This window comes from Varanus komodoensis, unplaced genomic scaffold (genome assembly GCF_004798865.1).
Source record: "Varanus komodoensis strain SLA01 unplaced genomic scaffold, ASM479886v1 scaffold48, whole genome shotgun sequence".
Classification (NCBI taxonomy): domain Eukaryota; kingdom Metazoa; phylum Chordata; class Lepidosauria; order Squamata; family Varanidae; genus Varanus; species Varanus komodoensis.
Genome location: NW_025336059.1, coordinates 1,386,240 through 1,411,747, shown reverse-complemented (window position 1 = coordinate 1,411,747; position 25,508 = coordinate 1,386,240). Strand labels below are relative to the sequence as shown.

Here is a 25,508-nt window from a genome sequence, read left to right as displayed (position 1 = left end):
TCCTGCCCTCCAGCAGAGATGGGATTAGGCTCGGGACTCCTTTTTCGAATGCTATCGTTTCCTCGGTGGTAGCTGCTTTATGCCTTGTGGCAGAAAAAGGAACCATCTCGTGGCACCTTCTCGTGGTTGAATAATCGAGATCATAAGCTTTTGTGGTAGGAGTCTGTGAAAGCTGAAGCCCAAAAAGGGATTCAATATGTGCAAGCATGCACAGATCACGCCATTAGACCAGCATTCTGAGCACACAGTGACCAGACATCTGTCCGTGGAAAACCCAGAAGCGGGCTGTTCCACCCTGCTCCCCTAGGTGGACTGACCCCGAACCCGGTGGTACCATGTGGCCATCAAATAGAATAACCACCAAGAGCCTTCTCCTCCAGAAATTTGTCCAGCTTTCCAATTTGGTGCCCATCAGCACCCCTCACGCTAGCCAAATGCCTTAGTTCACTCTGGGCTATGGAAGAGGGTCTTCCTTTTTCCTGAGTCTCCCACCGTTCAGCTTCGTGGGATGTTCCTGAGCTCAACGGGTTAGTGTTGGTCACTGAGCTCTTTATTGTTCTCGCATCAGTGCAGCACCCGCTGCGCTGCAAGGTGACACGGGAGACCCACAACACCGTGCTGAGTGGGATAAGCGTGATGGGATGCCAAATGTTGGTTTGGCAGAATTGGAACAGGCAATGTGGATGTTCCCACTGTGGGCACAGGAGCGAGAGAGAGCTTAAAGCCACAAACTTGTCCTCAATCCATGGAATACTCCCCCACCCCCAGCCATAAAGTTTCATGGAATCTTTAGAAGCAATCCGTATCAACACTTCAGCTTATTCAGCAACTGAAGTGGAGGTTCTGTTTATAACTGGCATATTCAGAAAGGAAAGACTTGAATAAACCTTGGTGCTTGTGAGGTGGACCTGGGGCGTCATGGGATGTCATCACCTCGGTCTCATTTACTCAGGGAGGGTGTCTGTCTCGCTGATTCCATAATTCTCCTCATAAGCATATAGCAGTGGAGAACATCCACCCTTCCGTCACTCTGATTTTACGACTAAGAGGATAATACAATCACCATTCTTGTTTCGGGAGTCCTTTTAAAGCACATTCTGCAGAGCTAGGCTGTTAAAACCGTAGATACAGAGGGATGAAAGGATTATAAAGTTAAGATTTTGGAAGGTCCCAGGTACAATACCTGGCATCTCCAGTTGAAAGGATTAGAGGCGCTTCCTGGTGCGGTTTATATCCTGTCGTGCCTTGATTCATTCACTGAATTTTACTGGCATCTAGGCATTGTTATTGTATGGTTTTTTCACTATCACTTCTGTGTTTGCTTCCTGCAGAAAATTTATTATTATTTGTTAGGGTTTATATCCTGTCCCATCCACCCCACCACCACCCTGCAAGAAATCTAAGTTGGCATACAACTTGGTCCCTTCTTGGTTTTATCCTCTTCTCAACCTGGTCCCCGTCTGTGTTTAATCCTCGCCTCAATCTTGTGAGGCTGAGAGTCAGCGACTGGCCTAAAGGTGCTCTAAGAGCGCCATGGTGAGGTGGAGCCTGAAACCATCAATCAATCAATCAATCAATCAATCAAACAAGCCACAAAGTCACACTGGTTCTCAGATGGAATATGCGTTTGTTCAATTATATTCTGCCTTTCCACCATGAGAGTGGAGCTCAAGGAAGCTGTGCTTTATTTGCCTCCTAATTTGGCACTACGGGTCTGGGAACCACAAAGCAACTGGGGGACAGAAGGACCTTGGTCTATTAAGAACAATGGATAGCTGCTACCCATGAAGGCAGACAAGGACCCCCCCCCCAATTTGGAAATGATCCCCTCAAAGAAATGAGAGTGAATGTTCCCTACATAGCCGCAGTTCGCTTCCAGCCATTAATTTCCCTGACAGCGGAAATGGCAGTCGAGGAAAGGATGTGGAGAGAAGCCTGAGATGGAGACGGGCCGGTCCTGACTCCCTTGGACAGACTGGCTAAGCAGTGACAACCTGGAGGGTGTCCGTGGTGCTGTTCTAGTGATCTGTGTTCATTGCTCGCTCCTTGTGAGTCAGGTGTGAGCTGCAGGAATACTGGATAAACACGCCCCTCTGCCCATTATGCAGGCCAGCCTCTGCTTGGGCGGTTGGATGTGAGCTTCCAAGTCGTGCAGGGCTGTGCTTGTGCGGACAAGCCACCCACTCAAGGCAGGTGGGCGGAAGATGAGTCTCTTAAGGTACAAGAATACTGGTCATCTTTGAGCTTGCGTTTCTTCCCGGGCACATCACAGGCACGTGTTTTTGGTCAGCCTCGTTTGCTCTCGCTTCCCGTAAGATCTGTCTCCGACACACTTCTGTCACTGGCAGGATCTTCGAGTAAAGGGGCCATCACCCTGCGGCTGGATCCCCTTCTGGCTCTTCTCCCGCAGTCCTCTGAAAAATTCTGCACATGCCCTGATGACTCATGTGGGAAGGAGCCTTGATTGTCCTTGATGAGTTCAGCGTCTTTGAGTGATCCTTGATCTTCCCATCCCATGCCAGCAAATGAGGCATTGAAAGAGCCGCCCGCCTCTTCTTCGCCTTGCTGATAGTGGAAACAGGCTCATGCTAAACAAGAGCAAAGATGACTTGCTGGCATTAAGCACTTACCAGAAGGGGTGGTGTCAAGACTTTAGGTTTGGTTCAGCCGACAGCCAGCCTGAGATTAATGATGAAATTGCATTTAAAAATCCAGTTTTTCCAAAATGTCAGGGAGGCGCAGTTGTCATTCTTGCCTCCTGTGTTTATCCTCTAACCAAAAAAGCACCCCTCTCCGCCTCGCCCACTACGGCGTCGTTGCTAAAGTGTTAGACTAGGACTTAAGGGATCCAGGTTCTAGTCCCCTCTGAGCCACAAAGTTTGTCAGGTGACTTTGAGCTATTGGCTCTCAGCCTAGCCTACTTTGCAGGGTTGTTGTGCAGATCCACTGGAGAAGAGGAGGATTATGAAGCTACTTTGGGTGCCTGGCAGAGGAAAAGGGCTGCCTAAGATTATGATAAATGCTTGAATAAAGACAACCCTGTGAGGTTGATGGGGCTGAAAGCAAGTGATTGTGTGTGCCTGATATGTGGCTGGATGTGGACTTAAACCAAAGCCACCCTGGATATTGATCTGTACCAAACACATAATATTACTTAGTGTGTGTGTGTGTGTGTGTGGACATGTGCCTTAGAGGGAACGGGCTGTGGCTAGAGGGTGCTTGGCACATGGAGTCAAGACCCGGCACCTCCAGGCAGGGTTGGGGAAGCTCTCTGTCTGAAATGCTGGTGGCCTGGTCACCTACTTCAGTTTCTGGAGTAGCCTCCTGACGCCCCCCAAATGTGTGTCAAGTCCCATCAGCCTCAGCCATCATGGCCCACTGTAAGGAATTCTGGGTGCTATCAAAAACAGCTGGAGAGCACCAGGGCAGCTCACACGGTCCTCCTCTCTGTTGCTTCTTCACAACAACCTTGCAAGGTAGGTGAGGCCAAGAATTGGTGACTGGCCCAAAACCACCCAGCGAGCTTTGCGGCTAAGTGGGGACTAGAATCCAAATCCTTTTGAGTCCCAGCACGAAACTCTAACCGCTGCCCTTCACTGATTCCAAAGAATGGTGTAGCGGAGGGGGTGTTGGTGGGGTGTGCGAACATGTGCAAAATACCCCCCCCCCAAGTCCTGCAGCTCTCCGGCTGTTTATTTCCTGGAAGGAAGCGGGGCGGGATGGCGAAGCTTTGCTCCGCTCTGCTGAGCGAACGGCCCAGCTCCAATTCCACCTCTTCTGCTGCTAAGCTCTGCTGCAAAGGGAGCAGGTGGGGCTCCATGTGGGTCCCCCCCCCCGTCTCAACTTGAATCTGGGGTAAACTGTACCTGTAGGGCACAGCTTGGCAAACAGCTGGTGCCGAGGGTTTTTGTACCTCCCTTGGCACCGTTTACGCTGGCACGGTGCCTGCTGCGAATGAGCTGCGTGATCTAGCGCTGCACCTTTGGATGGCCCCTTTTAGCCTGAGCTTCAGGGTGTGTGCGCATGAATGTTTTTCCTTTCTGTGCCCTGCTGTCTTGCCTCGGGTCTTCATGTGCAGAGAGCCATGGACCTTTGCCAGGGTGAACTGTGGGGAGGGGGATTCTGCAAATGGTGGGCGGGAGGCAGAGCTTCTGTTCTGTCTGCAGCGGTTCCTTGGGAAGTCCTTCCTCAAGAGGAAATGCTTCCAGTTGCCCCTGCAGAGTGCTGCAGTGGGCGCACTGGGACATTAGCATGATTTTAGATTTTTGAAAAGGGTAGCTGGCGTGTTCCTCCGAACCGGAAGCCCAGCTCCTTTCCTCATTTTGCAAACGCTTGGCGTTTCCTTGTTTTTATTTATTTTTTGATAGCCGGCAAAGGGAAGGAGATCCACTTTGACACCCACCCGCTCCCCAACTTGGTTTTCCTGTTTATGGTATCAGAACAGCCCTGCCAGATCTGTGCTCAGGACTCGCCTACCCCAGCATCCTGTTTCCAACAGCGCTCAGCAGAGACTTCCCGGAATTCCCGGTGCCGAACAGACATGCCCACAAAGCCCTTTTCCTGGTGCTCCCCATCAGAGCAGGGAAAGGCGAAAGCCGCTTGCTGGCCCCTCACTTCCTTAGGGATCCCTTAGGCTAGCTGCAGTCCTCGCAGTAACTGCGTGGAGGAATGAAAATACGCACGTCGTCTTCTAATACGTCGCAGCGCAAAGTGCGCAGGGCGGCTTGGTCCCGAACGTTCTGCCACGACTCGCTTGCTTCAGGTGGAGACGACGGGCCCATGCAGCCGCCTAGACTTCAGGGCCCCCGCTTCTGTCGGGACAGGCGGGATGGCGACACAGCCTTCCGACTGCGCCTCCCGCCATGGTTTCTGCAGTGCGAGAAACATCGCAGTGCCGGCTGAGCTGAGCACGCTGTCACTTCCCCGGCCATGTGGTCAAGGTTGCGCTTTGCAGCTTTTATCTCTCTGATGGATGGGAGTCCCTTTCTTTGGCTGTGCAAGGTCACTCTGTGACTTTCTCTTGTTTCTGCTCCTCTTTGGCCTCCTATTGAGCATCTGTGCCCCCCCTCCTTCCTTTCTGGATGTGCCTGGGCTACTTCCACACCCACGGTGTTTTGAATCCTCTTTCTTGCTCTGCTTAGCAGTGTAACCGTGGCTTGTGCGTCACCCGTTCTCCCGGAATCACAGAGGCATTCATGGAGAACGAGGAATGCTGGGTGGCAGTGGGTCCTAGTGGCAAGGGCTCAGGATGAGCCCGGCTAGGAACAAAAGGTCCCATAGATCTGATTCTGCTGCTGGGTCAAGAGGTGCGCCTCTGCTTGTCTGTTGAGAGTCACCCGTCGCTTTTCTCCGTCGCTGAGGGTCAAGCAACCCCAAGGCATTGCGCTGGTGTGTGATGCACTGGAGCGATCCTTTTTCTTACCTGTGGCATGGGTCTCAGTGGGGCTGGGATTTCATTTCCTGAAAGCATTCAAGCCGGAGCAAAGCAGGAGGCTCCAAGAGTGGATGCCACAGATCAAGGCCTCATGCCTGATCGAAAAGGCACAGCACAAGAGGAAAAGACGGTGGGAGAGAAGAGGGGGAAAGCGCAAACGCATCCCCTAATTCTCAGTTGCAAAATCTTTGTGCGTCTTCATCCTGGGAGAGGGGGCAAGTTTCCTTGCCGGTCCCTTCTCAGCCTGGCGGATGGGGCATTTCCTCTCGCCATGATGCTGTTCCTCAAGCTGATGGATGAGGCCTGGATGGGCTGCCGCTCACCTCTGCAGCTCCAGCTATTTTGCTGCGTATGTTCATGGCATTTAGCAGAGTGATGCTTGTGGGTGGGGGTGAAATAGAGGTCTCTGCTCCAAGGAGCTTGCAGTCTATGTCCAGGCAGCTTGTGGGAGGAGCGAGGAAGGAATGCATATCAAAACGGCAATAAACTCTGGCTTTGCTGGGTTTCATAAGAGGGGCATCCTGCTTCCTACAGTGGCCAGCCACGTACCTCCGGGAAGCCTGAAAGCAAGCAAGAACACACAAGGACCTTTTGCACTGTTTCTCCCCAGTCTACCTGATGCTCCAAGGCAGACTGCCCTTAAAGCTGGAGGCTTTGGCTGGCCCAAAGAGCCGCGTGGCCCAGTGGGGACTAGCGCTCACAGCTTCACTGTCTCCGTCCAGCACTGGTGTTAAAGTTGCTCTGTAGTTTCATGGTTTGTTTATGAGCCATCGATCAATCTCATTCATGTCTGGGACGTTGTTTTAATAACTCTGTTTCTAGGCAAGGGGGGTGGCTGTGCAACAGGTCTGGACGGTGGGCTCGTGTGTGGGCCGGGAGGAACGAACAAAGGGCCGCGTGAATGCCAGTGACAGAATTTCCAGGTTGCTTCATCTTTCCGACTGCACGGTTTTATGGCTTCTTGCAGGAAAGCTAATGAAATTAACCTTTGGGGAAGCATTTTTATAAGCTGCCTGCCCGATCGATGATAAAGACAAGCCCATTCCACTGCCCTTCCCCTGCGTCTTGAGCGCTGCAAGTCTGTGCGGAGTCTTTCGTAATGATGTCCTCTTTGCTTCTTTTCTCTAGGTGAGAGTCTGGAGGTATTTGAAAGGCAAAGAGGTCGTGACCCACGAGAACCTCTTGGACGGTGGAAATAAAGTGGTGATTGGAGGGTTTGGGGACCCCTTGATCTGCGACAACCAGGTTTCCACGGGGGACACGCGGATTTTCTTTGTCAACCCAGCGCCACACTATATGTGGCCCGCTCACAAGAATGAACTGATGCTCAACTCAAGCCTGATGCGGATTACCCTGCGCAATTTGGAAGAAGTGGAGCACTGTGTGGAAGGTAGGCCTGGTGTTTAATTTAGCAGTGTTTGCTCTGCATGCCTGTCACAGCCGTCCCTTCCGTGGGCAGAGATCGCATCGCTGGAACTGTGTACACAGGAGCAATGTTAAAACTGCCCTCGCAGGGAATCCAGAACTGCAGTCTTGCTTGCATGGGGCTAAACGCATGCATTTTCCAACTTAGTTTGTACATTTATTCAGCAGTTGTTTGTAAGCTGAATTTTTATTCTGGGTTTATTAGCCATGGGGAGGGGCAGGAGCTATGCAGCTCCCACCCCCAAATCACTAGCAGTCTCATTTCTCCCCCCTTCTGGCTTCTGAGAGATTTGCCTGCTGTCATCAGCCTGCTTTCAAGCATGACTTTATACTCATGAGGACTAGAAGAGGGGTGTGAGTGTGTGTGTGTGTGTGTGTGTGTATTTTTTTTTTTTAAATGCTGAGATTCTCACGCGTCTGAGACTAAATGCTGAGACTATCATGCGTTCAAGTGCCATCTTTGGTGTGTTTGTGGCGGATAGATGCAGGCCCTGATTATGGTACCGACTGTAGCGATAACACTGAGCTTGGGCACAAATCAGGTTTTGCAGGCGTGTCCAAAAATGGCAATGTTTGCATTCTGTGATGCACATAAGTTCAGATTTCCAAACTTGATTGTCTCTTTCCTTTTTCTTTTTTTAATACGTTCACTTCCATCTCTTTGTCCAAAGGTTTTAGGGAATAATCCCGTAACTCCAATCCTGCATCCAAGGGCCACTGGATATTTTCCAGATCTGAAAGTGGAGATTGTGCTCTTACCTTGGTGTTGGGAGTAGGAGCTCCAGCTCACCCCCCACTTTCTCACTGCCGGGATGGGCAGAACTGCTCTTGCTGCACTCCCAGGATTGGAAAAGCAGCCCTGGAGAGAGGGAAAGGCGCGGGGGGGGGGGGATGCACTGGGGGCCAGGGAGGTCCCCCTGGGAAACCGGACAGGAGCTTTGCTTTCCTTCCCCCATCTCCAGATGGGCTGGGGAGAAGCCTGCCAGAGGCAGAGGCAGGTCGAGAGTCCTTGTGTGCCTCTCCAGCTCTGCATTAGGTGACCACGAACCTCCAAAGATGGCGGCTCACGGCGCCTGCACCCTTCGATGTTGTAGTGTTGTTGCCAGTCTGTTGCTTTGGGAGCTGCGGGACCCGCACAGTCCTGCGAGGTAGGCCAGGGTCCAGTGGGGGCACTTGATTTAAACACGCACCTTAAATGCAGTTTGGCTTCATTTGAGCGTTCCAGGGAAGGCTCTTGCCGTGACCGGTCAGAAGCCGTTGTGTGAGCTCTCCCTCTTCCCCTTCTTCCGCTGCTTGAAATACTGCTCTTTTTCTGTGATGCTTGGAGGTGATTTATGCTACAAATGTTTTATAAATAAGCAAACGCCACCTTTCTAATTTTACGTTTATTTTGGCTGGTCAAGTTCTGTTTTCTTTTTGTTTCAAGCCACAAGAAAATGTATCCTTGAGGCCAGCGTAGAAATACAGTGTAGCATACTACTACTATAGCAGATGCAATTCACAATACTGGCAATGCCTTACATAACCTGTTCTTACGTATTTTATGAATGTATCCCCCCCCCCAACTACACCCAATTTTCCATCTCTCAATACAGAAACATAGGACTGTCTTACATGGTCTTTCAGAAAAACATCCTTTCTCCTAATCCATACCTATCAGGAACGGAAACTGTATCTCTAGAAAATTGCCTGAACAGTTCCTTCAGCCAGTCTGAAACACTTTCGTTTTCTGTCTGGAAGACAGTTCAGTAGGAGCTTGATCGCTTCGTCCTGGAAGAGCCCCGAAAGCCCTCGCCTCCGGCACGCGTGAAGGCAGGGCAGACCGGTGACACCCGTGTCTGGTCCTCGTCCATTGCAGCTCTGTTTGACATTTATAGGCTCCAAGGTGGTGGACCTGTTTTGGGGATGGGATTCCACACCATGTCAGGAAAGAAAAGCAACTTCAGGGTGGGGCCTTAGATTCCAGCTCATTTTCACCCGGATCCTCCTGGTTTCTCATCCAAACCTGGATGCTGTTGGTGATGACTTCTGCAGATAATTACAGCACGGAATGGGGGAAACTAGCAGCAGGCAAGAACCCAAAGTTTATACTCAGTATATGAAGATATGATCATCTGAATGAAGTCATTACGGGAGCATGATTCTTAATGTATTAGAAGTGTGGGGAACATTGGCACAGAGCTAGTGAGGTGCAGTGAGTAGACTCAGGGGAGACGGATTCTAGTCCACATGAAACTTGCTGGGTGGCTCACTGATGCTCTGCCCAACCTACCTCACAGGGCTGCTGTGAGATTAACCCCAGGGAGGAGGAGGAGGATGTGATTTGCATTGGGTTTCTTTCAGGAAAGAGGTGGGGAATACATACAATGAATCCACACATAAATAAAGCATATGGTTGTTTGGTCTGCACCTCACACCCCCTTGTCTTTCCCTTGCTGCCTTTGCGACGAGTCAGAAACGTCCTTCCCACCCAGCTGGAGTAATTCCTCACTGATTTCCCATCAGGACAAGTGTCTCTTTGCTCTGATTGTGGCTACAAAGAAAATCAAGTCTTTTGTGTACCATCTGGGGCAGGAGGGGGTGGGGAAGGCTGTTCTGACTTTCCTGTGTGGAAGGAAATGGAGATTAGGAAGGAAAAACACCTTATGGGGAGAGATACTGGCATGCCTCCGGGGAGAGCAGTCTCTTCTGCAGCATTTTTGCCCCATTAGTCATGGAGGCCTTGAACCCGGAGGTGGTGGGCCTGCTTTCCTGGAGCTAGGCCACCCCTCAAGCTGCTGCCTGCCCTCTGCCACACTTGCGGTGACTAAGGAACAGAATCGGGGCTGAGACAGGATGTTCCCTCGCTGACCTCACCCAAGGGCAGGCAGAGCATAAGAAAAACTGGGCTGGGACAACCCAAAGGGCCGTCTAGGCCAGCGCTGGGTCTGCTGAGTGGCCAGACAGTTGTCTGCGGGAACCCAGAAGCGGAATGTGGGTCTGACGGCACTGTCCCACCCATATTCCCCAGTGACTGGGGTACCTGGGCATACTGTCTCTGAGGCAGATTTGGTAAACCTCCCTCCCTGAGATTAAATGGCCTTGAAATTAGCCGGATCCCCACTGGCGGGGGGACGGGGGGGGGGCACCTAAGGGGCAGAAGCAGATCCCTTAAGTACTCCCGGCCTCAGGCTGTTTGCCGCTTTATGCATTTATTTATTTTATGCAGTCCCTGTATTTTTTTTATCCTGCTTTTCAGGAGGGCTACACAAGAACGCCGTTCGTTTTTGCAAATCATGCAAACGTATCTGGTTTGCCACTGCGAACAGGCACACAAATGCAATCCTTGTGTAGTTTCCTGTACTTGTGGCTGTGCTGAAGTGTGCATTTGCACAAGTATGCATGACCGCAAATGCAGGATTATGCTCTTGAGAACACTGCTTTTTCCTTCCCTTTCAAAAGCAACATTTTCAAGCGTTCGTTCGCCTGTGCAGGGGGGATGGGTCGCAGGGTGGGCGTTTTTCTCAATTGGAGAAACACACACTTAGCCCATGAGCTGCAAGGGGCTTCAATGACGAATTCGGAAAACCTCATGAGCTCCAGTATCTCTCATGTCCGCCTCTCCCTTCTCTCGGGACATGGCTTGCCATCTTTTCAAAAAGCTGTGCCAACGAAAAGATGCGGAAGAAACTGGAAGGAAAGGAATGAGGAAGGGAGATGTGCTTTTCGAGGCCGGAGCAAGAGGGTGCATGCTCCGTGGGTGTTGCGCCATGGTGCTCCCGTCTGAATGGGGCTCTTGTTCCTTCGGCCGATGGATGGGGCCAGAGGGCTCTTTCCCTGTCCTCCTGGAGCCGCAGGGCAACTGCTGCTTGGAGGGAAGCCCAGTGTGCCTTCTGGCGGGAAGGGCGAAGCAAGCTGCCGGCAACTGCCCCTCCGCGCTGATGGATTGGCCACCCCTCGAGGTCGTTCCTGGGCATGAGACACTCTGCCTTCCTAGAAGGACATGTTCCCCTGCTGGTGGCAGAGGCCACTTGGCTGCACGTGCGTGAGAGTGAGAGTGAGAGTGAGAGAGAGTGAGAGAGAGAGAGAGAGAGAGAGAGAGAGGACATGAATGAATGGATTCTGTTGCCTTTCTTGTGCTTCAGAGTTTATATCTTCAAAGTGGAGCTACTCAGTTTGAATGATAGATCAAAAGGATTTTAATAACAATTTTGAAGAAGTGCCCTCAGTTAAATCAGGCAGCGGTGTGTGTGTATGTGTGGTGGGGGTGGAGTAGAGAATGAGCAGAACACGTGCAGAAACGGTTGGCGCCGTGTAGCAGGGGCTGTTCTCCCACTGCCTCCCAGGGAAAATGCCTTTTTTGGTTGTTTTTTGAGATGATGGCCTCTGCAGCAGAATATGTAGACCATGTACAAACAGATGCCTTTTGCTTCAGAACTGTAGTTTTATTGATGTGTAAATGGGTGATGTAGATTTAATCAATTAATTAACAGCCTGGCAGAGAATTCTTCTTTGGGTATTAGATGTTCAAGTCAGACAACGTTACATGCCCAGGCAGACGCTGATCCCTGTAATGTTGGAGGATCTATAAAAGAGGCGAGGGACGATGTGGGGCTGGTCCTGTTTCTCCCCCCGCTCAGCATGGAGGCCTGCAGAATCTGCAGCAGTCAGAAGCTCAACTGTTCTCCTGAGTGAGTGGTGAGGAACCTGGCTGAGCTGGAGGGCTTCCTTTTGGACAGGGCCTCAAAGGCCACATTCCTGTGGCTGGTGTGGCTAAAGGGAAGGGCAGGTGCCTCTGAAATCAGAACGGACACCAGCCCCTTGTAGCTGGCAAGCACGTGCTCGCAAGAGCTAAGTCTTCGGCAAGGCACGTAGCCTTCTAGAATGAGAAAGAAACCTCACCCAGCGAAGTCAAGCCCCCAGTAGTTGCTGGTGGGACCACCTGCATTTCTTCAGAAGGCGGCGCCGGAGCCTGAAATCATGCCGGCACTGGAAGGATCCCCCTCAGAGGAGGAGTTGGAGCTCCTTGAAGCAGAGAGCACTGCCCTGCCACCGCAGGGGCCCTGAGGGGCGGCGAGTGGGGCCCCTGTGAGGAGGAGGGCTCCGTTATAAAGGAGGACTTCTCAAGAGCAGGACTGCAGCTGAGCCCTGGCTCGGGCCTAGGAGGCTCTGGGCTGCTGAAGCCTCTCATGGAAGCCATTCAGCTGAGCTGCTGCTGGAATGAGGTTCAGCAGCAGCTCCGCCAGCTGCAGTGTCTTTACCTCGTTTCCCTGACTTGGCTGTGTGACCAAACCGCTGTGCCACTGCCTCTTGGACTCCTCCTTGCCTCTGTTCCTCGGCCCGTGTGGTGTGCGGTATCCGGCTGCTTATCTTGACCTTGGCCACACCTCAGACTTGTCTTCCGGAAGCCACCTCCCTGCCCGGTAATATTGTGCCTTGGCAATTTGCCGGCTTGACTGACGTGCCTGTCGGGTTTGTCCCTGAGGGCCCCTTTCGGCTCCCGGGCCGGCAGTTCCCCAACCCTGTATTTTCAGTAGCAGCCAAGCAGCATTCAGAAGTTCAAACCAAACCAGTCTTCCTTTAAACCCATTAGATAGACTTTTGCTATCTGGGCAGCAGTAGGGGGGGACCTGCCTTTGCTCTGCTCTATGTAGCTGCCGTCCACTCTGCTTGTCCCCCCCCCCCCCAGCTCACAGCCTTTTCTCCTTCAGGCCAAACCAATCCCAACTCTTACGGAGCGTGGCTTTCCGAGTATTGTGGCATTCATTCATTTGTTGGATTTTAATCCCACCCTTTAGCCAACAAGGTTGCTAAGGTGGCTTATGGTTCTTGTCTGTAGGGTTGCAGTTTAAAGACACAACAATAAAGGAAAGAGGACTGGGCAGGAGAAGGGGAAAAGAGCAGATCTGAGTACTAGATTCTTGCTGGACAGAGAATGTTTCAGGTGTACTATGGTCCCGTCTGAGGTGGTCTGGGCTTGAAGCCAAGCAGGTTCTCTGCACCAGGAGAGATGTTCAACCCCATGGGTGCCTCTTTGCATAACAGAGCTCCTTCCACACTTAAGACCGGCTGTCCGTAGAGGAGCATTTTAGTTTCGCCTTCTTGATATGTTAGGCTTTTGAGTTTCCTAGAAAACCTTTAGGGGTGGTTGGTGGGGGCGTTTCATACCGGGAGCAGTTTTGTGGCATGGCGGTCCCGCTTCTTTCCTCTGCAGCAGTGCAGCCCAGACAAATTGATTGCTGTGTCTGCGATTGTGTGGAACGACACCTGCGTCCCGAGAAGTTCTCCGTTCTGTAATATTTTATGCTAATCTTCCATGTGTGTTTTATTTATGGCGGCTTTCTCCTCCCTTCACCCAGAAAGGCTTCCGGATTGGTTTGCAGATAGACCATCAAGCAAGGCAGTCACTGCTGGCAGGTTTACAATCTAAAAAGGTGCCACACACAAGGAAGAGGGAATGGGGAGGGAAGAAGTGGGGAAAGAGCTTTCCAGAGGTGCTGCTGGATTGGCCTCGGTTCGCCCTTTCTCCCCTCTCCCTCCCGCCATGGCTGGTGGCTGAGGCAGCTGGCCAAGGAGGCACCCCAAGGACTCTGCGAGGCAGATCAGGCCAAGAGGTGACGCCTGGCAGAGGCCCTGGCAGAGTCCTCCGCAGCCAATCCGTGTCTTGACCCTGGCCCTTCCCAGTTCACCGCCAATACCCTGCCCATTGTATCCCCCTGGTTTCTCTTGGAACGCGGTGCGAGTGAGTTTGGGCTGGCTGCGGGTGTGATTTAAGCGTTTCCACTTTATTTTGCTCTCTTCCTGCCTGTCCTTTCTTTCTTCCTTTCTTTCTTCCTTCCCCACACAGGCTCTGTAATACTGAGAAGCTTTGTTCTCGCAAACCGGCCCATGCAAAATTCCCTTTTCAGCGTCCTTAAAAGAGCTTCTAAGAGTCTCCTGGAGGGTGTCTCTTAGTAAGGAAATTGCTGGCATGGGGGCTGGCGCTTGGTGAATCCGGGTCCAGCCATTTCCCATGCTCCTGGCTCTTAGCAGAGGCCGCCATGGCTGGGAAGAGCCCCTTTTCGCCTCTCCCTCTCCTAATCCTTCCTTGGGCTTTTGTGGCAGCTATTTTTGCAGCAGGGGGAGGCCTTGTTTTCTTAAAACATCGTTTTTGTTGTCCTTTCTTTTTTGGTGCGAATGGGCCTGGGTAGTGATTTGGGAGGCTTAGAAAGTAAGCCAACAGCTGTGAAAAATGGTCAATAACTCTGTGGAACTCCTGCCGGGCACAATTCTGGGTTGCTGCGCTTTGGGGTGGGGGTCAAAATGTCTTCAGGGGCTGCAGAGTTGCCTGTTGCATGAAACCAGAGCAGCGTCCGCAAAAGTTCGAAACAGTGTTAGCTTAAAATTCATCCTCAGATTTGCAGAGATGCAGGCTAATTTCTTTCCTTTAAGGAAAGGCAGGTATCTTCTTTGCACTTAATCCAAGTCAACCATACCTGTCCAAAGTCCACCATCAGGCAGTGCCCTCACTGGGAGCGACCCAATATGTGCCAGAACCGGGGGTTGGGGGGGGGCAAACTTTCGAGGCTGTTACCAAAACCAGCTTGAGAGGAAGAAAAGGCCTGACTTGGGGTTGCGGCTGCGAAGTCAGTAGGGTTGGAGTCTTCTGGTGGGATTAGAGGAAGAGGAACAGGTAGATTAGGAGCATGAGTCCTGTGACACCCACCTTTTCCAGGCGGAGAGGATCTTTGGCACCCGGGCTGTGATTTGTCTTGGGGAATCCTGGAGCGTCCGCACTCACTCCAAGACAAGTTTACAGGTTTGCAAAACACCCTGCGTATGGATGGGTCCACCTGCGTTGGGCTGATGCCACCTGCGTTTCCCTGGCTCGGCACCATGCTCCCGCCCCCATCAACCATGGGGCGGATTCCTGAGCTTTGCCTGGCTGCCTTCTGGAAGGTTAAGCCTCAATGACTGGCTGGAAGAGCTTTGAGTCAAAATAGGCTGGCATTTTTGGGCCAAGCTGTTCTACCTTCCGTCACACCCGCCGCAGGAATGTGCCTCCCAGCTTCCCTGAGAGGGAATTTGCCAGTGGGCTGAAAAAGGTCGAAGGCCCATCATGGATGTGGTCTTTGCGAAACCTCTCTCCTCATTCCCTTCTATGGAAACACCTCCCCTGCAAGGTCACCTAGCACCTGCGTGTAATAGCCGGCTGGCATTTAATAGCGGAACAATTACTTGTGCCATTCTCTTTTATCCCTTTATTTATCAAAAGCATACCCCACCACCCCTGCCCCAGCCCGTGCTTTTTAGCTACTGGTGGTGTTTTTCATAGCACGCACCATTATTTAGATGCATTGTCTGGAAACTTCTTTATTATTGGAGGCTCGTTCATAAGGGCTTTTAAAGCGACAAATAAAAACACACAAGGTTGTAGAAGGCTGTACCACTTCAGGGGCTGGGATCCCAGTTTTGAATTATTCCTTGTGTTTAAAAATGGGTAGAAGAACTTCCCTGTAAGTTGTAAATCAGTGCAACACTGAGAAGGCAATGCCAGGACCCTCCCAGCTCTCCAAACAGGCTAGGCTCTCCATTCCTCAGATTAATTGTCTTAACGAAACTCACAAGAGCATTTGAGAACTTGACCCATCTGCTCCCAGGCTGGAGTGTGACTTCTGCAAGGTGGTGCCCACGGCAGTGGGGACAAGATGAGAGACCCCAGCTGGTGGGCTGGAAGAGGCTGTGGGGAGGGGGGGGTCAGTTTAATCTAGTGTAGGAGGAAGCAGCCTGTCCTGTGCATTCCCCCTCATGCTTTGCGCGTGGAATTTTATTCTTTCCTCCCCACAGGAATCAGCCGAAGCGCGTTCTCCAGTGAGTGACTGAAACGTCTTGTTTGTTTGTTTGCTTGTTTACAGTTTTCAGGCAATTTCCTTTCGCTGTCCTCTCTCCCCGCTTTCCGGGCCAGTTGGCCGATGCAGCTTCACAAGGCACCTTTGCCCACAGGCCTGTGTGCTTCTGTTTTGAGAAGAAACATAGGAAGTTAACTGTCGGCTTCGCCAGGGCCACGGGGTCATGAATCGCCGTGCAGAAGACAGGGAATTTTAGCAACATCTGGTGCTCTTCGGAGGCGGGGTGGTGGTGGAAATCTTTCCCCCTCTTTTTCTTCTGGTTTCCAAGATGCTTTTGGCTTAGTGGCCTCTAGATTTGTCCAGCTGTGGGTGCCAAGTGGATCAGGCAGCCTTTTGCATGGATGTGTTGGAAAGGGAGCATTTAAAACAAGTAGGCCTGGGAATCTCCTTGTCGGATGTATGGAGAAAACAGTGGAGTTTCGGTCACTTATTTTATTAATTATATTTCTGTACTGCCCATTAGTTGGAGCTCTCTGTGCAGTTCAGAAAAGAAAACTTAAGCCTATAAAATACAACAATGTAGTCAAACATAATTAAAAATGCCGTATCTTTACAACAGAATAAAACAAAAGCAAATCCTCCTTTCAATTTAATTAAGCACACACAATTTTCCAAGTGAAAGGCAAACCAGTATGCCCTGGATCAAATCAAGACGGAGCTTTCCCTCGAAGCAAAAATGACAGAACTGAGGCTGTCACAGGTTGGGCACATCGTGAGAAGGCAGGACTCCCTGGAGAAGGCGATCAAGTTAAGAATAGCCAAAAGCAGAAGACAAAAGGGAAGACCAAATAGAGATGGCTTTTGATGCAACAATTATAATGGCGACATCTATGAATCGTAGGCTGTGTCCAGTTCAGCAAAAGCGCTTGTGTCTATTGGACACTTCAGGAGAGAAAAGACGGGATATAAATCACACATACTATTTTAAAAGAGAAAAAAAAAGCACCATTTTTCCCCCTTTCCTGGAGAGGAAGGAAAGAAACTATTTGGCAGCAGAGATAGATAATAAAACACAAATAAACCTGAGAGGCCAAATGTTAAGATAACCTTTAATCAAAAGGCCTGTCTCTTTTTTTGAGGGGGGGCAGTTCTCAATCCGATGCCAAAGCCCCTGGAGGGACACCCATCAAAAAGGCCATTTCCTTCACCGTCTTGGCTGCACGGTTTGCTTTGCTGGAGCAACAGAGCATCTGTCGATGCTCTTAAGATCTGGCAAGAGAGATGAGGAAGCGCCGCAGCGCCGTTTGTTACTGTGCTGAGAAAAAGCTTCATTGGCAGAGTCTGCTTTCTGTACACTGAGAGACACAATGGGTGGTTGAGGCTGTGAAATCTCATTCTGCCTGTTGATGGCTGCGAAATCTCATTCCAGCCCCTGGGATTTCATCAGGTAGTGCCCCCCATGCAGCAGTGAGGGCTAGAAACTTGGTGTGTTCTAGCGAAAGCTCATATTCTCAGGTCACTGGATACTCCAATCGCAGACCTGGGGCAGGGGAGCCTCCACACCTTGTTTAAGCAGGTTGAAAATTCCTCACGCTGTTCTTAGACCAGCCAGCCCATAAGTGGTACGAGCCCCTAGGTTTTTAAATCAGGTGGCCTGAGGCAGTCCTTGTAGCCCAGCTCAAGAACATTTTGAGCGTGCACGGGTGCTGGGGACCGCAGCACGGAAACGGTGAGGTTGGAAATAAATGAACTGCACGGGATACAGACTGTTAACATCCTGCACAAATCTCTGACGCTTCAAACGCTTCCTCCCATGTTTACCATGCATGTTTAGCATCCGTAACAAGCGGAAAAACCCTGTTCTCAGCAGAATCCCAAACAGATAAATAAGACCCACACTTTCCAATAAATTCTAGTTCGTCGTGTGTTCTTTTTGGGAGTAATCAGTCTGACTGAGGATTTCTAACTCCTCTCCTCCATTTCCTTGTCTGGCCGGAGTCCTGCTGGGAGGTACCAACTGGAAGGGACATGGGGCGCCTTTACCATGCCTGCCTCAGGCCTGCTCTGAACTGGAAGCTCAGTCTTGGCTTGTTTATCTTATTTGATGCACTTTTGCTGACTGGATCCCTCTTTGCTCCTTTAAAAACCTACATTTCTTTGAAGGGAATCCCGGCAAGACCCAACGTTCGATGCCCGGGCCTCTTCAGGAAGGGCTTCTGCATGTGGCCCAAGTCTGTCCTTGGTTCTTGCTTCATTCAACGGAATTGCCTTTCCTTAATATCTTGATGATTGTTTTTTGCCTCTTCAGCTGCTCCAGACCACTCTCTTTGATTAGCAAGGAAATACAATCCAAGATGCTTCAATTATTTATGCCCAATTTGGTTAATTCCCTGAGCAGGCTCTTTTGACTCAAAACTACAAAGTCAGTTTAAAAAAAGCAAAAAGAACATGTGGAGGGTTAAGGCTTCTTTCGCTCCCCCTCCTGATTTTTCCCCCTTTCTCTCCCCACTTCTCCTGCTTCTAGATTCTAGTAAAGCTTGAATGTGCCTGGAAAAGATGGCTAGCCACCAACCTGGAGGGCTTTAAAAAGGCCTGGGGAAATTCCTCGAGGAGGCGGCCACCCATGGCTTGCAGTCCTGAGGCTTTCGCTGTCCTTCTTGCATTTTTATCCTGCCTTTTCCCCTCTTGTGAGGGATCCCAGGGGGCTGACATAGCTCCGTTTTAGTCTCACAACAACAACAACCCTGTCAGGGTGAGTGACTGCCCGCAGTCGCCTAGTGAGCTTTATGGCCAAGAGCAGACTAGAACCGATCTCCCAGGTCCCCCCATCTAACACTCCCGGCTACTTCCGGTCTCAGAGGCAGCACACGATCCATGGCGGCTGCTGGGGAACCTGGGTGGAAGAGTCCTCTCTGGGTTTTGTGGAGGAAGGCTGGACGAGATGGGCCCTGGGTGCCCTCCAGGTTCTGGCTCCAGCCAGCGTGGAGGATGATGGGGTTTGTGTAAGCCGCCCGGATTCCTTGCAGGAAAAGGAAGGCGAGCCATAGATAGAAATATATAAATAGATGCGCTCATATAGATATGCAAGGTTGGTGGGTTTCAGAAGGGGGTGGGGACTCGGTGGTTTGGGGTGTGGGACCTGAGCTGAGGTTGGGCTGAGCACCTGCACGTTCAGGGTCCTTTCCCTGCCGCTTGTCACCCCAGCTCTCCTCCCTGCTTGCTGCCGCAGCAATGCGAGCCGTCCGCATCCAGGCCCGCTGCCCAAGCGCTCCCATCTCGTGGGGGCCCGCTTCTCCCTGTATCCTCTTGCATGCATGTGGGTGTTGTGCCAGGGAAGCTAATCGGCTTAAGCGATCCAGGGCACTGCCCCCTTGATCTGGTGCCCAGGTTACGCAGCACCAAGGGCAGGCGCAGCGAACCATGGCGGTGCTGGCTGGGTTTTTCACAGAGCGTTGTGCCTCTGCCCTGGGTGTGATGCTGAGTAACCTGGTGTGTTTGCATCTTTTGCCGGCCTGTTGCATCTTGGGTACAGCCTGTGTGTCTACCCTGATGGGAGCTCCTGCCCACTAGGTCCTGCCTGCATGCTCAGCGCTCCAGTTTTTTTCTGTGTGCAAAACCAAGCTTCTAGCTCTGGTGATTGTAGATTAGAACCGGGGTTTAGAAAAGAAGAAAGCAGAGGATAACTCTTTCAGGGGAAAAAGCATGTGATAGGTGTCTGTATGCGCAGGGAATACGCATGATTTCAGGAATGTTAATGGTTTAACTTTGGGGAATGGCTAATTGGAGCCAAAGAAATAAGCAGAGTTTGAAATTAGCCTTCTCTTCTTTTCCTCCCCTTTCTCCAAGCAAAGAGTAACCGGTTTTCTCAACCTGCGTCTTCTTGATGGGTTTCTTTTTGTTTTCTCTCTCTCTCTCTCTAACTGAATTTCTGATGATCTAAAGAGCAGTTGAAGAGATCTCACTACAGACGGCACAATTAGCATATTGTTTAACAAGAGGGCCTGCTGCCCCACATCTTCAAAGCAGGAAGTTGTAGAAAGTAGCCCAAGAAATATTCAAAGTGATTAACAAATCTCTGTGGACTGTATCTTGGCAAGATCATAAACATAGCTAAGGAAACAGCTGGTGGCCCTAGTGGGTGGGGAAAGGCACTCTGGTTCCAGAGAGATAATCTGATTTAACTACAGTCCTTCATCTGCGTTTTCGCAAAACTGAAGCAGGCAGAGAGCCAGAAAGCGCTACATCAGCTAATGGAAATGCATACGGTGGATATTTTTCCTCCTGGTGCTCTAGTGCTTTCTCTGGCAAAGGTTAGAAACTGTACTAGAACAATCTCTGAATGCCATGGTAAAGAGTCTCAAATTTCTGTGCTCGCTTCCTCCTTCCCGCACTTGTTCCGATTCTGGGTCCCTTAACATCTACCTAATGCAATGCTAGGCATGGTTACAACTGGACTCTGAACTCTGGCTTTGGTCGCCTGCAGTTGAGCATTGCAGAGTCTGCCCAGGGCTTGCTTCCCGTGGGATTGTGAACTCTGGCCGGAAGGTGTGAGCCGAGGGGCAATCTTGCAGGAGTTGGGGCTTCGCAAGACAACTCTGGCCCTCTGATGCCAGAGTGTGTTAATACTTCCCCAGTAGCTGGAATGAGCCGGTCAGGCATGGGATGGGCACCACCACTAAACGTAGGATGAATCTGAGTTACTTATGCAGTATGCTGTGCATGAGGGATTGCTAAGATTTGCTCTGGGGTTCTCAGAAGACTGATCAGTGAGAATTCCTGCGAGGCACTGTTCCTATTACACGGTGTATTCTTTTTTATCCTCAGGCCAAATTCCACCTTGGAGACAGTCTTCCCCCGTCTCCCAGTTCTTCTCCTGTTGCTTCAACTGTCCCTAGCAGTTTTTTAAATCAGCATTTTTACTGCCTGTTTGGGTGAATGTCTAGCAAGATCTTAAGGGCAGCCACTGGGAATAACAGCCACCTGCTCCCACGCTTGCTCTTCACCCGACACCCCGAGAAGGAATAATTTAACATCTGGTGAGCAGCAGTTCACTTTCTTATCAGGCTTCTCCTCATCGATTTTTCCAAACACCCACCAGCCAGCAGGACTGCTTCCTCACTAAATAGCCCAGACTAACTCGACTCCCATCTGGCACTCCTTAACTATCATTTCCACCTCACTAGACTCCCCAGCCAATCAGAATTGCATTTACCTGGTCCAGACCCCGTCCAGCAGCATTCAGAGCAATTGTCTCTCTCTCCCCGCTCCAGAGTGTCACTAAGCAACAACTGCTTAGTGTTGCTTCGTGGGCAGGGCTTTGACAGTGGCAAAAGAAGGCTTCAGGCCACTCGGATAGTTATAGCCTCACAGAGGCTACAAAGAAAACATTACGTAACAGTTGTCTACAGGGCTTTTCTGCACAATCTCTCATGGATGGAGGCAGCCAGAAAGCTCTGGCAAAAATGACTGCCAAAAACTTTGGCTTTGGATTGTTGCGGCATCACAGCTTCACAAATAGCAGGAATGGAAAGCGAAAACTACCAACCTGTATTTAGCTCAGGGTTCTCCTTTAAACCCCTTTTGCAAATGTGGGAAAATTACCAATCTTCCGCAAAGCGCACAAATTCTGCGATTTGCTTTGGCACCTGCTTTGCAATCTGGGCTGTTACGTTCTGTGTTGTAAACTCTGACGAGCCATTTGGGGACTGACTGCTTTTAAGGATGCCTGCGCTGGACCACCCCAAACATCTTCTAGGCCAGCATCTTGTTTCCAGCAGTGGTTACCTAGATGCGTTGGGAAAAATAGCAAGCCCTTCCCTTGGTTTGGTTACAATTTCCACAGAAACAGCGGGTTGGCCTGTTCCTCCGTAGCTCTTCTTTCCTGCCCTTTTGGAAGGCTTGCCTTTCCCCCAGTCCTGTTGGCCTGGAGAGCAGAGATGTGGCTTTGCATTAAAAAAGGAAGGGAAAAAGGGACTTCTGATCGCCTCTTGTGTGAACAGGGATGCTCAGACCTGTGGCCAGAGGCAAGTGCATTCCACTCATAGCTGGGCTAGGTATGTTTGTGGTGTGGGAAGGCTCTCTTGGGCCTTGGGGTGTGATTTCTGCAGAGAAGGGTGAGGTACAGCGAAGAGGTAGGTAATGGGTGTTCTTGGGTGGCTGCCCAAGCCAGCATTGAAGCGAAGGCACAGTCAGGCTGACACGAATAACATGGATCAGCACGTACCTGCTTGACATCTGAATACGTGGAGGAAGATACTTTTTAAAAACCTCTGCAGAACATGTGTGAGGCTCTCCCAAGAGCTGCTAGGTGGCCTTGTGCCTTTGAGCTTCTGGCCAGCTGCCTGGGAAGGTATCTACTTGGACCCTTCTCAAGCGGTCGGTTGCTTTGCAGGCGCGGGATCTCAGATCTGACCTTTAGCTCCACCTTTGCCAACTGGTATTGCAGTAATTACTCTGCTGGTCTGGGCCGCAGGAGATTTGGGTTCTAGTGAAGCTCACTCTCAGCCTAACCTACCTCACAAGATGGTTGTGAAGATGAAGTGGTGATGGGAAGGGGTGTATAACATTTATATCCTGCCTTGGACTGGCTGGAGAAATAGGCAGGATAAAAATGTTACCAAAACACCAGCTGATGCCCCCTTGCTCTGAAATTACTGGAAATGGCAAATCCTTTAGTTTCTGAGAGCCCCTAAGGAATGCCCTTGTGTTTTCAAGTATAATGTGGTATCCTGAGGACTAGAAATTTGCGCTCTCAAATGCCTGATGTCCCCAAGGGAGTGAGGAGTGGCATCTATCAGCACACCTTGCAGCCGCCTTCCGGGTTCATGGGATTGCAGCCTGCTTGCCCGATGGCCCTCTTTGTGTAGCTTTCCCCCTTTGCACTGAAGGCATGGCTGGGAAGCTGTCCTTTCCCCCTTTTGAGGTCTTCCTCTAAGCTGCTTCTGGAGAGAAAGGGCATGAAAACACCAGGCAGGGGATACTTTCCCCCTCTCCTGCCACGTGGAATATAATTGTCTTCAGATATGCCAGGAGGTAGCTGAGTGCCCTGCTTCCTTTTCTTGGCAACAGACCCACTGTAATCCCTGGGGATTTCCCACTTTCAGGAAGAGGGCCTTGGGAAGCGATTGTGAGAGTTCACGTGAGGAAGTCCCCTGTTGTGGGTTTTTCCAAGCGGTATCTCCCTCGCCCTCTGTATTCCTTAAGGTGAAGGGGGCATATCAGTGCTATTGCGGTTTCTCAGCAGGGCCAGCATCAAAGGGTAGGTATGGACGGGCATTTTCTGAGGGTCCGTACCATAAGGAGGAACTGCCCAACCTTCCTTGCAGGGTTGTTGTTGGGAGGTTAAGTCTGAGTGGAGGAAGAAAATGATGGGAGCTGCCTTGAATTCTTTGAAAGCATCCAAGAATTCCTTCAGTGCTTCGAAAGCATCCAAGAATTCCTTCAGTGCTTCGAAAGCATCCAAGAATTCCTTCAGTGCTTCGAAAGAATCCAAGAATTCCTTCAGCTGCCCATGCCCATTCTGACGGCTGCACCATGGCTGGTCCCTTTAGTGACCCGCTTACACATGGGCAGCAAAAGCAAGAGGAAAAAGCAGTAGGCGCCCCAGGAAGCGAGCATCGGCTGTGCGTGGCTGAGCAGCTGAAAGGCGGCTAGAGGTCACCTGGCGTGTTTGTGGAGGAGGCGAAATCGGAACCCGGCGTGTGTGCCGTCCTGCCCTTAATCTCCTCCCTCATGGGCTCCATTGCTCCGGGATCTTGTAAATTTCAAAAGGTCGGGCGTCTTGCCTAACCAGATCGGGTCAACTATATACTGTGTTTTTATGAGGCTATTAAAAAAGAGAGCCATTGAGACCCAGTTCTCTTTCTCCCTTCCCCCTCTCCTGCCTTTCCCCAATGCCTGTTGAAGTTTTCCTTCTGAGAGAAAGCTGCTTTTAACCTGTTCTGGCATGCGCCTGGGTCAGGTGGATTAGCTGAGGTAGAAAGTCTGCCCGCCTGGAATGCCAGCGATGTAGCCTTTCCGAGTTACGATAGTAACGGGTGCTTTGTCTTACTTAAGAGATGGGTGGCCTTTCCTGAGTGCGGAGGTGGGGTGTTGTGTGTTGGCGGGGGGGGGGGGCAGTGTGCGTTGCAGCCAGCCACCGATCGATGAAAGATGTTAGGAAGAAAGAGATCCCTTTCTTTAAGAAAAGAAAAGAGCATATTGTTCTGCTTTTCTTTGGTCCTGCATCTAACTTGTGAGGTGAGCTGGTGTTTTTATCTGTGGTGCACAAGTTTCTTGTTTATCATGCTGGCACTGAGGTTATGCCCCACCTCATATCTGAACAGAGGTGTGTGAAGCACACACTTTTATCCATGTGTGGGTGAGTCTGTAGAATGGGCGATCTGCTGGCAAGATACCCAGTTTCCTCACACTGAAGGTTCGTGTCTGTACCTGTAAAACGGTACCCAGGGCATAAGGATCCTGTTATCTGTGTCCTGGGTGGGACTGCCCATGTCATCCAGGTAGAAGGAAGCTGCAGTAGACGGTGCTCAGGGGGCCCCCCAGCCTCCGAGGGGACTCTTTTGCAAGCAAGTAAGGGCATTTGCAGCATTTGTATTTTGGGGGTGGGGGAGGGAGGAAATTCTGCTTCACCTGCAAAGCCAGCACGGCGATTCTTTGGCACAGCCTCGTGGACTCCCCGGATGCCATGGGGTGTGAGTGCTGGCCACTCAGGGCAAGGCATGCACTGTGTATGGAAGAGGCCCTAGGCTTGATGCCTGGCATCCCCAAGCAGAGCTGGGAAGGAATCTTGCCTGGAGTCCTGGACTGCTGCCTGCCTGTGTTGGCAATACTGGCTTAGGCAGACCATGGCACGGGGTGGCAGGACGTGACGTCTTGTTAATCAGTGTCGCTCACGAGGAAGGACTGTAGTCTCAAAACCTGAAAGACGAGCCTTCACCAACCTGGTGCTCTCCAGGTGTTTTAGGTCACAGTGCCCATCAGCCCCAGCTAGTGTGGCCAATGGTCATGGGTGCTGGGAGCTGTAGTCCAAAGCATATGGAGGGCATCAGTGGGTGAAGGCCCTGACGAGAGTGTGTTCTGGGGAGAAGGGATTTATTTATTATTTATTTATTTAAAACACTTTTATGCCGCCCCCATCGCGACAAAGCCTCGGGGCGGCTCACAAAAAATACAGAAAAACATACATAAACAATAACAATAAAACAATTTAAAAGAAAAGAAAAAAAAACATTTAAAATCCCCGGTGCATTCTCGGCTAATTTTAAAATCCTAATAAATACAATAATTTAGCAATTAAAATAAGTTTTAAATAAAAAGGTCTTAGCCTGGTGCCGAGAAAACAAATAATGACGGCGCCAGGCGGACCTCTCTGGGGAGTGCATTCCATAGATGGGGCGCCACCGCAGAGAAGGCCCTTCTCCGGGTACGCACCCTCCTAATATCATTCACAGGGGGTTCCCAGAGAAGGGCATCCGTTTGCGTGGCTGTGGTTCCGCTCCTATCTCAACGGCCGATTTCAGAAGGTGGTGCTGGGGACTATGGCTCTGCGCCAATGACGTGATGAGACAGCCCCATGGCTGCCATGGAGGCCATGAAGTCCTGAGCCGCCCCAGTAAGGTAAGGGCTCAGGACCAAGGTAAATGTTGGGTCCCCATCCTGTACATGTTCAGACAGAAAGAAGTTCTGTTCTTCCCTGCATCTTCCAGCCAGCCGTGCTGCCTCGGGAATTCTGGGAGTTCTAGACCTTTTCCTGTCTGAACATGCATAGAATCATGCCCTCAGATATGCCAGAGTTGACAGAAAAAGTCATGAAAGTGAGAGGAGGAGGAGGAGGAGGAGGA

General features: G+C 50.9%; 1 protein-coding gene across 4 annotated transcripts in view; it reads left to right on the top strand.

The window, feature by feature from the left end:
• Positions 1-25,508, top strand: part of AGRN (agrin) — a 179,150-nt gene that overhangs the window by 4,504 nt on the left and 149,138 nt on the right. For all 4 annotated transcript variants that reach the window (XM_044445431.1, XM_044445432.1, XM_044445430.1 and 1 more), the window contains exon 2: positions 6,563-6,824. In XM_044445431.1, coding sequence (XP_044301366.1) covers positions 6,563-6,824 — 262 coding nt within the window. The remainder of the gene's footprint in view (positions 1-6,562; positions 6,825-25,508) is intronic.